Source organism: Odocoileus virginianus, chromosome 1 (genome assembly GCF_023699985.2).
Source record: "Odocoileus virginianus isolate 20LAN1187 ecotype Illinois chromosome 1, Ovbor_1.2, whole genome shotgun sequence".
Classification (NCBI taxonomy): domain Eukaryota; kingdom Metazoa; phylum Chordata; class Mammalia; order Artiodactyla; family Cervidae; genus Odocoileus; species Odocoileus virginianus.
The window spans coordinates 86,332,358-86,346,947 of NC_069674.1; the positions used below are offsets into that span (position 1 = coordinate 86,332,358).

The 14,590-nt window shown below is 36.9% G+C and overlaps 1 protein-coding gene and 1 pseudogene across 4 annotated transcripts in view; both read left to right on the forward strand.

Moving 5' to 3' along the window:
• SNX13 (sorting nexin 13) overlaps positions 1 to 14,590 on the forward strand; it is a 139,765-nt gene that overhangs the window by 40,592 nt on the left and 84,583 nt on the right. For all 4 annotated transcript variants that reach the window (XM_020901465.2, XM_070470537.1, XM_020901464.2 and 1 more), the window contains exons 2-5: positions 4,945 to 5,057; positions 7,405 to 7,507; positions 10,426 to 10,515; positions 11,575 to 11,696. In XM_020901465.2, the coding sequence (XP_020757124.1) occupies positions 4,945 to 5,057; positions 7,405 to 7,507; positions 10,426 to 10,515; positions 11,575 to 11,696 (428 nt within the window). The remainder of the gene's footprint in view (positions 1 to 4,944; positions 5,058 to 7,404; positions 7,508 to 10,425; positions 10,516 to 11,574; positions 11,697 to 14,590) is intronic.
• On the forward strand, positions 381 to 1,314 carry LOC110142329 (mesoderm-specific transcript homolog protein pseudogene; annotated as a pseudogene).

Here is a 14,590-nt window from a genome sequence, read left to right on the forward strand (position 1 = left end):
TAGATTGGATAAATTATCTGGCTCATGGTCTGGTTTGGCTTTCCTGAGAGTTCATAAGAACTCTTTTCAGGAAAGTCAGTGGAAAGTTTTATTTGAGTGGATCTGGGTTGAAATAGCATCTGTTTCTTGTAGTTGGCCATCTCGCAGTGCTGTAGTATGGATCAGGTAACCGGGTGTCCTGCGGAAGCATTGTCAGAGGAACTGAAACGCTCTGTACTTTCTTCTAAGCCACCATGGCCTACTTTTAGCTCTCACGCAGAAGTTGGGGGAGGCACAGCCTGGGTCCCCAAACATGGAGTCTTGTAGCCTAGGTCTTACCTTAACAGGATGAAGTAGCGCTAGGTCCAGTGGGGCTGTTGGCTGTTGGCCCTGCTTGTGGCATGTCTGCAGTCCCTTCCCTCCACCACCAGCTTTCACCTGCTCTTTACTCATGGACGTCATCAGGCAAATTTTTTACTCTCAAGGGACTTCGAATCTTCTACCATGGGATCTTCTTCTCCATGGGATGTGGTTGGGGGTCCAGAGATAGCCGTGGTTTTTACATGGCTTTCCAACATCCAGCTATGATTGGTACAAAATTTCAGAAGGTCTGACCCTCAGGTTTCATTGAGTGATTGCCCTCAATTTCCTAGCCTTTGGCCTCAGCAGCAAACCAAGACCACATCACTATTCCATATTCGAGCAGGCCAGCATCGTGACAGTGCTATGAGGCATCTGGGACTTCAGAACCATCGGATCAACCTGTTGTCTCACGACTGTTAGGGATATTGTTGCTCAGGAGCTGCTGTGTAAGTTCAAGCAGAATTGATCTGGTCTGCTTACCACCTAGAGTTTCTTTTTTTCAAATGGAGGTTTATTTCCTAAGACTGTCCTCTCCTTCTCCAAAGACTTCTCACAGATGGAGGCATGCTGTCACCCTTGCTCACATAGCTGATGAACTACTTCATATTCTCTCGAGATCTCACCCAGTCTTCAGGCTGTACACCCACCCCTCTGGGAGTGAGCCTTGGGACATGTGGGCAGGGATATGTGACAATGATGGGGTTGTGGTTATTGACAGTCTCTTGGAGTACATCAGTCAGAGGAAGAAAGAAGTTCAGAAAATGCTGGTGGGAGCTCTGTCTGTTTCCATTCCCATGCATTTTATCTATGGGCCATTGGATCCAGTGAATCTCCAGGGTTTTTGGAGCTGTATAGGAAAACACTGCTGTGGTCCACAGTGTCGATTCTGGATGACCACATCAGCCGCTGTCCACAGCTAGAGGATCCATGGTCTTCTTGAATGCATATATGGGCTTAATTAACTCATTTTGAGCTGGACAGAGTAGCTTCCATATATTACCTCCCCTGTTCCTTATGCTGTGCTTGCTTCAGTCGTATCTGACTCTTTGCAGCGCTATGTTCTGTAGCCCTCGCGGTTCCTCTGTCTGTGCGATTTTACAGGCAAGAATACTGGAGTGGATTACCGTTTCCTCCTCCAGAGGATCTTCCTGACCCAGTGATGGAACCTGTTTCTCTTTTGACTCTTGCTTTGGGCAGGTGTGTTCTTTACTACTAGTGTTACCTGAGAATACCTCTTCCTTATCTGTTGTGTATTCCAGTTAGGAAGAAATGCTCAAAAGAGGTCCTGGCCACCAAACACTTCTCCTACAGAAGTCCACCTGACTCACACTGGTGAACAGCATATAGTAAAAAGCCAGCAGAAGCTGTAAGGGTGACCTGATAGTCCACCTTCCATTCCTTTGACATCTGATCAAGTTGGACTTGCCTTTGTCTTTGAGTTATTAGAAAGTTCTGATGGACACTACTGCTCACTGATGCAGAAAAGTTTGGCATTCTTTTGCATAAGAGTCTTTGGAACACTTCTGTGGACTATTCTGAAAAGTGCTGATTTCTGGTCCTGATTGAAATTATCTAAAGGTGCTGCCTTCACCACCCTTGAATGGCTTTGAGTTTTCTAAGTGATACAGCTTCAAGTGAAAGAGTCTCCTTCGTCATAACTTTGGTTTTGGTTTCATTAGCTGCTTCTATTTGTAGACATTTTGTTAGACTTTGGTTTAAATAATGCAGTATTCTGAGTATACTTTAAGACTATGACTTACCTACATGGATTATGTTTTTATATTCTGTAAGGACACCAAACCAGCAGATACTTACCTAGCAGAGTAGCTTAACCTTATTAAGTGTGTTTCATTTCAGGAAAAATTGAACTAAATCCAAGCTGTGTATAGAATTTACTAAAATCATAGGATATTAAAGACAGTAGTCTCTGTGCCAGAGATTTACTCTTACTTGCTGTTAAAACTGGTCTTTCCAGCTCCTAACGATGGGGCTCTTCATACCTCAGTGTGTGGAGGCAGGTCCCTCCTGAGCTGGAGTGGAGAGGGTGGATCTTGGACAGTCCACGTCACCAGGCTGAATGTTTATTGACCGCTCTACCTTCTCGTTGGTGGTTCCAGAGAGGGTTCCTCATGTAGCTTAGCAGTTCCTGTACTTTACAGACAGGAAAGTTCAGAAACTTTAAGAACAAAGTCTGAAAGGCCTATAAGCAAATGGTGCTAAATACTTTTTTTTATTAGCTAGTGATTAAAAATTGTTTATTAGCAACTTCAAGTATAACAACTGGAATAAGTTTTTATTTTCTATATATAAAAATGAATTTTGACAGGAAAAAAAAAGGTCAGGGAAGACCACTTCTATGGGTGCAGTAGTATCCCCAGCTGATCCAAGGAGCTGATCAGGAAGGCAGAGTAGAAACTTCATCAACAGGCACTGTCGTCTGGTTAAAAAGACGAGTGGCCGGGGTGAGGAAAAAAGATAATAAAAGTATGAATGAAGTAGAGTTGTGTAGGCCTTATGTAGAAGAAAAAATAAAAAAGCCCTTTACTGAGGGCTATAAAAGAAGATATGAATAAATGGAAAAGTACTGTTTAGGGATAGGAAGACTAGTATAAATTCTCCTTAAATCTTATCCAAGATTCTGTTCATGTGTTAGTTGATCATTGAAAGCTTCTTAGACCAGTCATAATTGCTTTATTTTCCTCTATAGCCTTCATCCTCATCTGATACTAATTTTGTTGTTGTTTAGTCACTGAGTTGTGTCTGACTCTTTGCAACCCTATGGACTGCAGTTAACCAGGCTTCCCTGTCCATCATCAACTCCAGAAGCTTGCTCAAATTCATGTTCATTGAGTCAGTGATGCCATCCAACCATCTCATCCTCTGTCGCCTCCTTTTCCTCCTGCCCTCAATCTTTCCCAGCATTGGGGTCTTTTCCTGCGAATCAGCTCTTTGCATCAGGTGACCAAGGTATTGGAGCTTCAACATCAGTCCTTTCAATGAATATTCAGGGTTGATTTCCTTTAGGGTTGCCTGGTTTAATCTCCTTGAATTCCAAGGACTCTCAAGAGTCTTCTCCAGCACCAGAATTTGAAAATATCAATTCTTTGGCCCTCAGCCTTCTTTATATTTCAACTCTCATTTGTACACTACTGGAAAAACCATAGCTTTGACTATATAGACCTTTGTCAGCCAAGTGATGTCTCTGCTTTTTAATACGCTGTCTAGGTTTGTCATCGCTTTCCTTCCAGGGAGCCAGCGTCTTTTAATTCCATGGCTGCAGTCACTGTCTGCAGTGATTTTGGAGCCCAAGAAAATAAAATCTATCACTGTTTCCTCTTTTCCCCCTTCTGTTTGCCATGAAGTGATGGGACCGGATGCCATGATCTTAATTTTTTGAATGCTGAGTTTTAAGCTAGCTTTTTCACTCTCCTCTTTCACTAAATATATTTATTTCTTTGTCTTTTTTTATTCTGGAATGTAAACTTATGAAGGTATGTAAATTCATGAGAGTGTGCTTGTTTTTCTTCCCTTATTAGAATGTCTTATTCCTTGTGATATCCCCAGCACTTTGAACTTAGAGCACAGAGGAAGCGATCAATGACTGGTGAATGAATAAATAAGTAAAACTTTCTTTCATAATCCATAGTACTTATTGTCTGTTCATTGTCTACTCATTGTCTTACCAGTTTTTTGGTCATTAATTTTGTTCAGTTTAGCATATTTTCTATTATTCTCTTTTGGTTTCTATTGCTTTCTATTATTTTCTTTTGGTTCAATGTCTAATTGTTTCATTCCTGTAAGACATTCTTCTCTGTGCTCCTTGATGGCAGGAGTGGGACAAATACATCCTTTGTATACCTCACAGTACAAGGCAAATGGATGTAGGAACTTATTGAACTGAATACATTTATTTTACTCATAATAAATTGCTAGAATCCAGTTTGCCATCAACAAAATGAATGTTTTTAATAGACAATACAGTGTATTTCTAAACGAAATAGGATTTGTTTATAAAGATGGAGAATTTTTAGAAATGATTTGTTGTATTTATGGTAAATTTTGGTAACTGTAAGTTGTGTAATTATAATTTTACAAATCTCTACACACAATTTGAGCAAAAGAAAAATATGATAATTTTCAGTGAGAGATGGATTTCTTACCTTGAAATTTTAATTTTTAAAGTCTCATGCTATTGTTTAAAAAAGAGTATTCTAAACAAGTAAAATCTGTACCTTTTATACATGCTATTGCATATATAAGTATATAAATGTTTTTATTATAAGTACTTTATCATTTGTCATGCAAGTATATCATTCAATTGTTTATGTAACTTTTTCTTTCTCATTTATTTTCCCAGTGGATTTTTAAGAACACTGCTGATATACTATAAATTTATTTCTACTTACAGATTTGATATATTGTTGGAGATAAATTTCTAGTAATGTATTTTCAAAAGTAAATATTTTTAAAATTACTGAAACAGTACTGTGAAATGCTTAAAAGGAAAAAATATAAACTATGAAAAAGTTTTGTTGGGTCTTTTCTAGTTCCTATGAAAAGTTACTTATTTATTAAAAAGATTTTTTTCCTGCTTTATTTCAGACCAGTCTATCCATATGGGGATGGGGAAGCCTTGGCATTGTCCTTTCTCTAATAACATTTGGACCCTTTGTAATATTTTATTTGGCATTTTATATCCTCTGCTTTGTGGGTGGGTAAGTATTCTCAATGATAATTTTATAGTTATGTCATGTTCAGTTGTTCAGAATGGAAACATGACTGTGAGACCTCAATAAGAAAAGAAGAATGACCATGAGAAATGGCAGTATGCTTTGTGAATGCTGTTTTTTCTAATTATTTTTACCAGAGTTAAAAATAGTAAAATTAAGATACCTATAGAAATAAAAGTATTAGGAGTGATGATTGTACCAGCAGTAAGGGTAGTTATATTCAAAAATAAATTTCAGTTTATGGTGATATAAACTTTTTTGTGTAATTTGAAAAGTTAAGAATTTTTTATTTTTTTGGTGTTCTGTAAAATTTTCAAGTACTTTTGTTGAAGTTCTGTGAAATATTTTAGATAAGGCGAGATATAGATAGGCTGTGGAAGAACCACTAAAAACTCTGGATTAAACATTAAGGCACATGAAAGGATCTGAAATTCCAAGTTCATTTAATGTCATAAATTGATCTGTTACTCTGTTCCAAATTATTGATCTCACTGAAACTTGCTGCCACAGTAAGGGGACTTCAATGTACTAACAAGCATCCCCAAAGCATCTCAGGATCAGTTAATTGAGTATTCCCAGGTTACTCAGTTACAGTCAATAAGTATTATAACTCCTGAGTCAAAAATCTTTCTTATTTTGGCTCTTATTGTGAAGAACAATGGTCCTTTCTTTAATGTAGCTTTATATAGTTTAATGCCTTATGAATTTTAAAAGCAAAAGCAGACTTTTGTATTTATTAAGGAAAACAATTACTGTAGTATATAAAATAATATAAATAAAAGTATATAAGTAAAATAATATAACTGAAAGTCATCTTAGTTTTAATGTTTTTTTTCCTTGTGTAAATTTAAAAAATATGTTTTTGTTCTTTTGTCTATTTAACATGCAAGTCAGAGAATTAATACATTTTCTTATGGAAGCTGCCAGCTGTTTTTTTTTATTGGGGATGGTTTTGGCTAGTCAGACTTTAAAGTTTTTGAGTTCTGCAATTTACCTGTATACAGTGTTGATAATGTATACATTCTGCTTATAGTCAAAGCTAATCACTTATTTTGTAACGTAAAGAAAACCTTTGGAAAGAAAACCACTCAAAGTTTTGATGTTTTTTCTTTTTTCCTTTTGGATTGTTATTTTAGGATACTTTAAATAACAATGTGGGTTATTTAATAGCAGTCCATTATGTTTAGTCATGCAGTTTTCTACAGCACCTGTTTTTTCTTAAACCTCAAGGCTGAAGCTATGAATTAGGTTCTAAGATCAGACTGTTGTTAGCTTTCTTTCCTACTGTCACACTGTGGGCAAAGGTGCACATTTTATCAGTCTGTTTTATGATAATGTTTTTAGAAATACATTGTTAACGCATTTTATTGTGTCTAGGTAAAACTGAAATACAAGACCAACTTGATTCTTGGTAATGTTTGATACAACACAGATATGTGAAATTTACTTATAATTCTGTGGCCAGCCTTTTAAAAAAAAGAAACAGAATTGAGGCTATAAGTTGACTTGGGTGTATATGTTTCTTCACCCGCCTCCCTGTGCTGAAGAGCAGTGATGGAGCAGATAGCCACAAAAAGCAGAGGACCTTGAAAATCTTCCTTTCAGTAGCTGAGTCTGACTATGTTTAATTTTTCACTGTTCTCTTCTTGTCACTATACTCTTTGAATCATTGTAAGATTACTATCAATCATTATAAAATTAAAATTTAATTTTCTTTTATGGATTTCCTGTCTATTCAGTAGTGCTTCTATTTATTTGGTCAATTTTAAATGTAGGAAATACTGATAGCATTTAACCAACACTTAAAATAGTTCTAAACCAGTATTTATCTTAGTTTGACTCCATAATAGTTTTAAAAATAGCTTTTTGGGATATATTTATGTTTCTTTTTAAATTCCAGACTTATTTCAAATGCATTATAAATTGGATCATCTTTTTCCTGCATAGCCTTTGTTTATTTTCCTAGTGGCAAGTTACCTCTCTCTCTAATTAGTTAACAGACCTATAGAAATACATCTCATTTGTCTTTATCCTTGGTTATTAGCTTGCCTGCTTAATTAATGAAGGCTTATTATCCTAAAGTTTGAAAATGTTGCCTGAGATTCTCATGAAATAATATTTAATGAAAACTTGGAAAGGCATTATTGTATAAAGTCACAAAATGTTTATGGTTTTTTTTAACTTCAAAACTTAACAAAATCCATCAATTCCTTGCCTTGCCAAAGTCACAAACTGACTTTTTAGTGCATGATCAGCCATCTATTAAATCAGAAGAATATGTGTTAAATTGTAGTGAAATTTTGTTTTGTATCTGTAATTAAATTTCTTTCAGGGGTTTTGTTGTTACTCTCCTGTTTGGAAAAACAAACTCAGAAAAATACCTAGAGCAGTGTGAACATTCATTTCTCCCTCCAACATCAACTGGGATTCCTAAGGTAAGGAGGGTAAAGGGATGTAAAACCTTAAAGTCCTGCTGTGTGTAGTGTGGATAATGTGATTGCCTTTATATGGCTTGGCACATTTCCCTATAGTTCACTAATGCTCACTATAAATTTATGAGAAATCACTCAGAAAATGCATGTTGGATGTTAAAAGTGAGCATGCAAATTTGAGGAAAACATAAAAATTTGGAATCTTTTCCTGCTGTCTTAACATAGAATTTTGATGCATCACAGCATCATGTCTTTGTCAGTTATTGAAATGTCAGTGAATGTACTGTTTTGAATGAAGTAAATGCATAGAAACCAGAGTGGGGAAAATGGGCACTTTTTCTTAAACTCACTTGAAAAGTAGAACTTGCAGTTAGGCTATGCTGTTTCTATAATTTTATTAACTCAAGCTCGATTTTAATATCTTTCACGTTGCAATTTTTCTTTCTTTTCAAATATTGTACTATATAAATAAAATTGGAATTCCATACTAGATGTAGGCTTCAGATTCACATTGCCTCCAGTTGTCATTGTGGAATTGTAATGATTTTTCTTGTATGAAGAGAAGAAAATGGTCTGGAGTCAGTGCCAGTAACGGAATTTTATAATTATTAACATGTCCATTATGTGCTAATAAGACTTTCATATTGAAAAGTAAATATAGTTTTTCTAATACTTAGTGTAACCTTTAAAATAATCTCTGAAACTTACCTCTGCCCCCTTTAAAACTCCTGTTAATGTTTTTTCTCTGAATTTGCTCACAAATCTTTTTGAGGTAATGACTTTTCTTTTTTAATTGAAGTATAGTTGTCTTAGTGTTGTATTAATTTCTGCGGTACAGCAAAGTGACTCAGTTATACACAGACATGCATTCTTTTTTAAATGTTCTTTTCCATTATGGTTTATCCCAGATTTGATACAGTTCCCTGTGCTATACAGTAGGACCTTGTTGTTTATCCATTCTAAGTGTAATAGTTTGCATCGTCTAACCCAGAACTCCCAGTCGTTCCCTCTCCTTCCCCTCTTCCCTCTTGGCAGCCACAGATCTGTTCTCTGTGTCTATCATTCTGGTTCATAAATAGGTTCATTTGTGCCATATATTAGATTCCACATATAAGTGATACCATATGATATATGTCTTTCTCTTTCTGACTTACTTCACTTAGTATGATAATCTCTAGTCACATCCATGTTGCTGCAAATGAAGTAGTCTGTACACACACACACACACCCTTTTGTTTAGTTGTTGGTGGAACACACACACACACACACACACACACCCCTTTTGTTTAGTTGTTGATGGACATTTAGTTTGTTTCCATGTCTTGGCTATTGTGAATAGTACTGCTGTGAACATAGAGATGCGTGTATCTTTTTGAATTATAGTTTTGTCCAGGTATATGCCCAGGGATGGGATTGCTGGATCATATGGTAGCTCTAATTTTAGTTTTCTGAGGAACCTCCATATTGTTTTCTATAGTGGCAACATCAACTTACATTCCTACTAACAGTGTAGGAGGGTTCCCCTTTCCCCACACCCTCTCCAGGATTTGTTATTTGTAGACTTTAATGATGGTCATTCTGACTGGTTTAAGGTGGGTGGTACCTCATTGTAGTTTTTATTTGCATTTCTTTGATAATGAGTGATGTTGAGCATCCTTTCATGTGCCTGCTGGCCATTTGTATGTCTTCTTGAAGAAACGTCTATTAAGGTCTTCTGTCCATTTTTCATTTGGATTGTTTGATTTGTTTGCCTTTTTTCTTTTTGAAACATTTCTTAGCCATCCATAGTTTCTATTCATTTGAATGGTACATAGAGAGGATGATGCAAAATATTTTAAGAATTATGATTTTAAACAGCAATAAATAAAAAAAACAGCAATAAATCATAATCAAGATGGGTTAAATCTTTATGATCTATTTTTTGGTATATGGTACAAAGAGTGATTTTGATTTGCTTTTTCTAAAATGATTTATAAGTATGTCTTATGAAAAAATCTTAGCGGTTGCATGGGATAACTTGAGACATATGTTTTTGATATGCATTTGTGCCTTGTAAAAAAGTTTTTCCTCTGTTTATGCCTCTGCTGGCTCTTGGCGCTGCGTAGGCTTTTCTCCAGTCGTGGCACGTGGGGGCTGCTTCCCGGCTGTTACGTGCGGGCTTCTCAGTGTACAGCTTCTCTTGCTGCACAGCCCATGGGCTCTGGAGTGCTGGAGCGTCAGTGACTGCAGCGTTTCGCCTCAGTAGTTGCGGCTCTCCGGCTCCAGAGCACAGGCTCAGCAGTTACGGCGCATGGGCTTAGCTGCTCCGCGTCATGTGGAACCCTCTCAGGTCAGGGATCAAACCTGTCTCCTGCATTGGCAGCTGTATTCTTTACCACTGAGCCACCAGGGAAGCCCTGGTTTGTATTAATTAAAGAGTACCCTACTACTTTTTACCATATTTCCAGGTCACTGATCTTTCTGAAAACTACGGACAAAAAGAAATTAATTTTTTTAGTTGCTGAGAACCATCCCTCAGTAAAAATTAATTTAAAATATGTTAATTTGGCAGCTGGTATACTCCTTTGGGCTGGGAGGGAGGAGGAGGAAATGGGGGTGTGTTTAATAAACACCATTATTTATTTGCTCACATGAAAAACTAATTTATGGTTTTAAATTTTCATTGAAATATGACAACAGTATACCTGATATTTTCAGTTTCTCACATTCTAACTAATGTTTGCTGATTATTGTTTCTGAGGATATCTAGTTTTGTTAATTTGAGACATAGTGTTTGCTTGCTACCTGAGTCTCAAGAAATAAGGTTATTTATTAGCTTGAAGATAATGACAGGGATGTTACAGTGAATATTTAGTTAGAAATAAACTCTAGAGATTTTGAATCAAGAAACTATGCAATAAAACATTATGATTTCCTTTCAGTGCTTAGAAGAAATGAAACGGGAAGCCAGAACTATAAAGATTGATAGAAGATTGACAGGTGCCAATATAATTGATGAACCTCTCCAGCAAGTGAGTTTCAGTATGTGGTATTTGAATTCCATACATTGTGTGCTGGGTGCATTTCTCTTGAAATACTAAGAAATAATTTTGCTGTTTATGTAATATGCTGGAAATTCATTATAATGCTGTTCTTGGATTCTCTGTGTAAACTTGCTGCCTTATTTATGAGCTTATTTATATGTGTTTGCTTTATATTAAAGCCTTTTGGTTGAATTTGCATTGAGAAAAAAAAATTTACTGACATCTGATAGTGTTCCTAATTGTTTTAAGTGTTAAAATATTGCTCTTCAAAAATTTTTGCTCTTCACCTGATGACGAAGCTAGTGGTTTGATAGTCAGACGTTTTTCCTACTAATTTTGTTACTTTTTAAAATGGATATTACTGGCTTCATTCAAAAATATTTTAAGAATTGTAATTATTCTTTCCCAAAATATTTTCATTGATGTTCAATTATATGACTATTGCAAATAGTGTGTACCTTAAAATTCTAAATATTATTTTATAGATAAACCCTTATTTAGTTTATCTGATTTGCAGAAAAATTATACATTATGTTGTATTATTTGCCATTTAATGGGTAACAATGCTGTTGGCACTATCACTGGTATTAGAATTAAGTGAATTATGTCATTTTTGTCATTTGACTGCAATGAATCTGATTATACTCTCAAAACATTTTTTTCAAGATTATTAGGATCTCTTGATGTTATTTTGCATCTCATTCCATCAAACTAACTAAAACTCTTCATTGTATTTTAGCATTGGAAATTAATGTTTCTGCAAGCTCCATCTTTAACCTGAATTTGGGTAGGGCTTCACCATGGATAATTCTTTAATTTAAAAAAAAAATTGAGCAGTGGATGAATTGGGCTACCACAATAACTTAAAATTTTTTGAAATGCTTTTTAGCATATTGATGCTCTTGTAATGAAGACAGTTGTTTACTACCACAATTTATTAGGTAGAGAATAAATGAAAATTTCAAATAATCCTTTTAGGTTTTAGTTTGCCACTGTTACTTTTTAAATCCTTAAACACTGTATTTTTTTCCTGTATTTTTGTTTTAGGTTATCCAGTTTTCCTTGAGGGATTATGTCCAGTATTGGTATTATACACTAAGTGATGATGAATCTTTTCTTCTTGAAATTAGGCAGACTCTTCAGAATGCACTCATTCAGTTTGCTACTAGGTAAGGTCACTGCATTGTATTTATGCAGGAAAATTTAAATATTGTTTGTATCAATAGGGAAAATACCTTTTAAATGGAAGGAGAAAATTGGTTACTCCAAGGTAAGTAGAGCAGTAGATTGTTATTGTGGGATAACTCTTAGTTTATGGAACTAGAGCCCTGAAAAACCTTTATTCTTTTATAACTGCAGAATGTTTATCTCGACTAATCCCTGTTTTCTAAGTCTGTATGTCAGTTTCTTCCTCAGGACCCAATTGTCCAATCATGTGACAGTTCAGAGTCTTTCATCCCACTTATTGATAATACTTTTCCCCCCTCTTACCCAGATACTCCTTTTTTTTTTTTAAATTGCAATATCATTCTTTATTATATTGTTCTGGAAATAAGATTTAGTATAGTTAAACTCAAAGTAAATACTGAACCAGGGTGGCAGGGCCAGACTGTTGGAACATGATTCAGAAATCTGGCGGTTAAAGACACTCTTGGACATGATTAGGCGGTGTCTCATTGTCATAAAATAGTAAGGCAGGATCAGGTCCTGCCCCTTAGACGTTAAGGAGCTTGTCTCAGGTTGGTGTAAGGAATGATTTGTATTCTGATGCCAACCGACACTAGAAACCTCAGAGGGTTTTTGTTATTGTTGGCATTTCTAATATTAATATGTATATAAATAATACATGAAATATATAAATATGTGCAAATACAGATGTGGTGTATGTGGGGGGTGCGTGTGTGTGTGTATATATATATTTGTATGTCTGTGTGTGTGGTAAAAGTAAATGTGAACACATAAACAGGATGGATCTCAATATTCTAGAGTCATTTCCTCTGGAGTAACAGAGGAAAGTAACAGGGAATATTTGTTTGAACCCCATGCAGTCTACTTTTGTCTTCTATGGAATAACTAGAGTCTCTTTGACAGTTACCTGGCCACAGAATAGTATAGGACTAGCTTCTGGCAACACAAATAAGCTAGTTTATTCCTTCTTATTGGTTACACCTTAGCATGGTTCCTGCCAATCTCCTACTCAAGCAGGGCTTTAGTAATAAACAAAGCACTAGCAAAAAAATCCCAGAGTTACTGCGTTTCTACCCTCTTGAATAAGTCTTTCTTTGGCTTGGACTGAGAACCCATGCCCCATAGGTGCTGTTCTGACTAGACTGTATGAAATGAGTGGGAGCAAGAGATGAAATGGCTATAGTAAAATTAGGAGCCACTAATCCACATCTGGAGATACAACTTAAGATGCCCACAGACTTGCAGGGAAGAGGTGCAGAGGAATGGAGTGGCAGGGCGCATGTCCTGGGGAAAGCAAGGTGTCCTTGCTTGGCTCCACTTAATTGGCCTTGCCCTGGGCAGCCACAGCCTCCATGACGCCACACATGGGCTCTTCATTTCTCAGGAACTGCATGGGCTTGATGGGCGGCAAGTTCTTGTCCAGTGGGAATACCAGGAGGCAGGTGCAACTCCACGATAGCCTCTTCAGAGAGCCCCTCCAGAGGGCTGACCATGTCCTGAAGCCTGATGCTAAGGGATGTATTCACTACCCTCTCCCCCTCCTCCCTCTGGGGAACTATTTTTTCATTCCAAAGGGGCAGTACTCTGGCAGTAGTGTCCTTCAGACTTTCACAGGAGGGTAGCTGATGGTTATGAGGTCTGCATACCTGCAGTCTTACTAACGGGTGTTGCTGTTGAAGGGATGGTCAGGCTACACTGGAGATGATAGAACATCACAGCACCTCCAGATCTTTACTTGGCTTCATCCTGCTTGGCAGCAACATCTGCCTTGTTGAGGCTAAGTCTGCACTCCTGGCAGCCACAGTAGTGGCATCCAGTGTTGTATAGAGAGTCCCAGTTGCTTGCTTCTGCATGTGGTGAAGCAGATGTCAGGCTCATAACCAGTATCTTGTAGCACCTGCCTGTTGTGCTTCACCTCCTGATGCCCACAGTGCTCATGTTGGCTTCTCACCAGCCAGTGAAGCCATCCTCCAGGTCCGTGTACTCATCCTCTGTGGGATCAGCACCACCTTGTAGCCGTCCATGGCGTGGTTCTGGGGGCAGTGTACATTGGGGCTCCCTGAGGTTCCAGAGTTACCCGTGATAGTCTGCTTTATTTGAGTGCTGTGAGAAGAGCTGAGTGTAACTGCCCACCTATCTTAGGCACATACCTAATGAAGTCCTCTTAGAAGAACTGAGGAGAATATTCAGTTTATTTATTTACTTTCAGAAGAGAAGTATATTTGCATGAGATTCCTTTAAGAAACTTTTCTGAGATATACTAAAATTCTCACTTTACAAACGCCCTCTTATATACTGCCTAAATATTTTGGTCTGTATCCTTGTTATTTAAACGACTTGATTTTTAGAGAGGCCATTTCATTTTCAGAAATTATTTATGTTTGAAACAAAGGATTTTATCTTTGGGTAAGTTTGCTATCTTCTTCTTTTTTTTTTTTTTTTTAATAAAAGAATTTTCTACCCAGTACATGCAGTGATTTTCCTACAAGCCTGTGGCCTCAAGGCAGGAGGCTACATTGCTGTGTCACAAGTAGGTTCTCAAGTCTGAAGGTGTTATTCTCGAGCCAGCCCATCTTCTTCCCCACTTAGGTTCTTGAAATGCACTTTTGTGCTTCTGAGAGTCTTGGAGAGTAGAGCTTTGCCCTAGGGCTCTTATTTTGTTTCTGTTTCTGTCTGAATAGATATTTCCAGCTCATGCTGCCCTGTCAAGACTTTTCTTTTATAATTCAGTTGATCTTAAGGTTTAGAGTGGGAGATGAATTCCTCTGCCTCCGGTCACTGAGGCAGGCTGCAGTAGGTTTCATAGTTTGAATTTCAACCTTACTTAGATAGATTGGAGCCCCTTCTCTTTTATGATTAATAGCCAACATTTGAA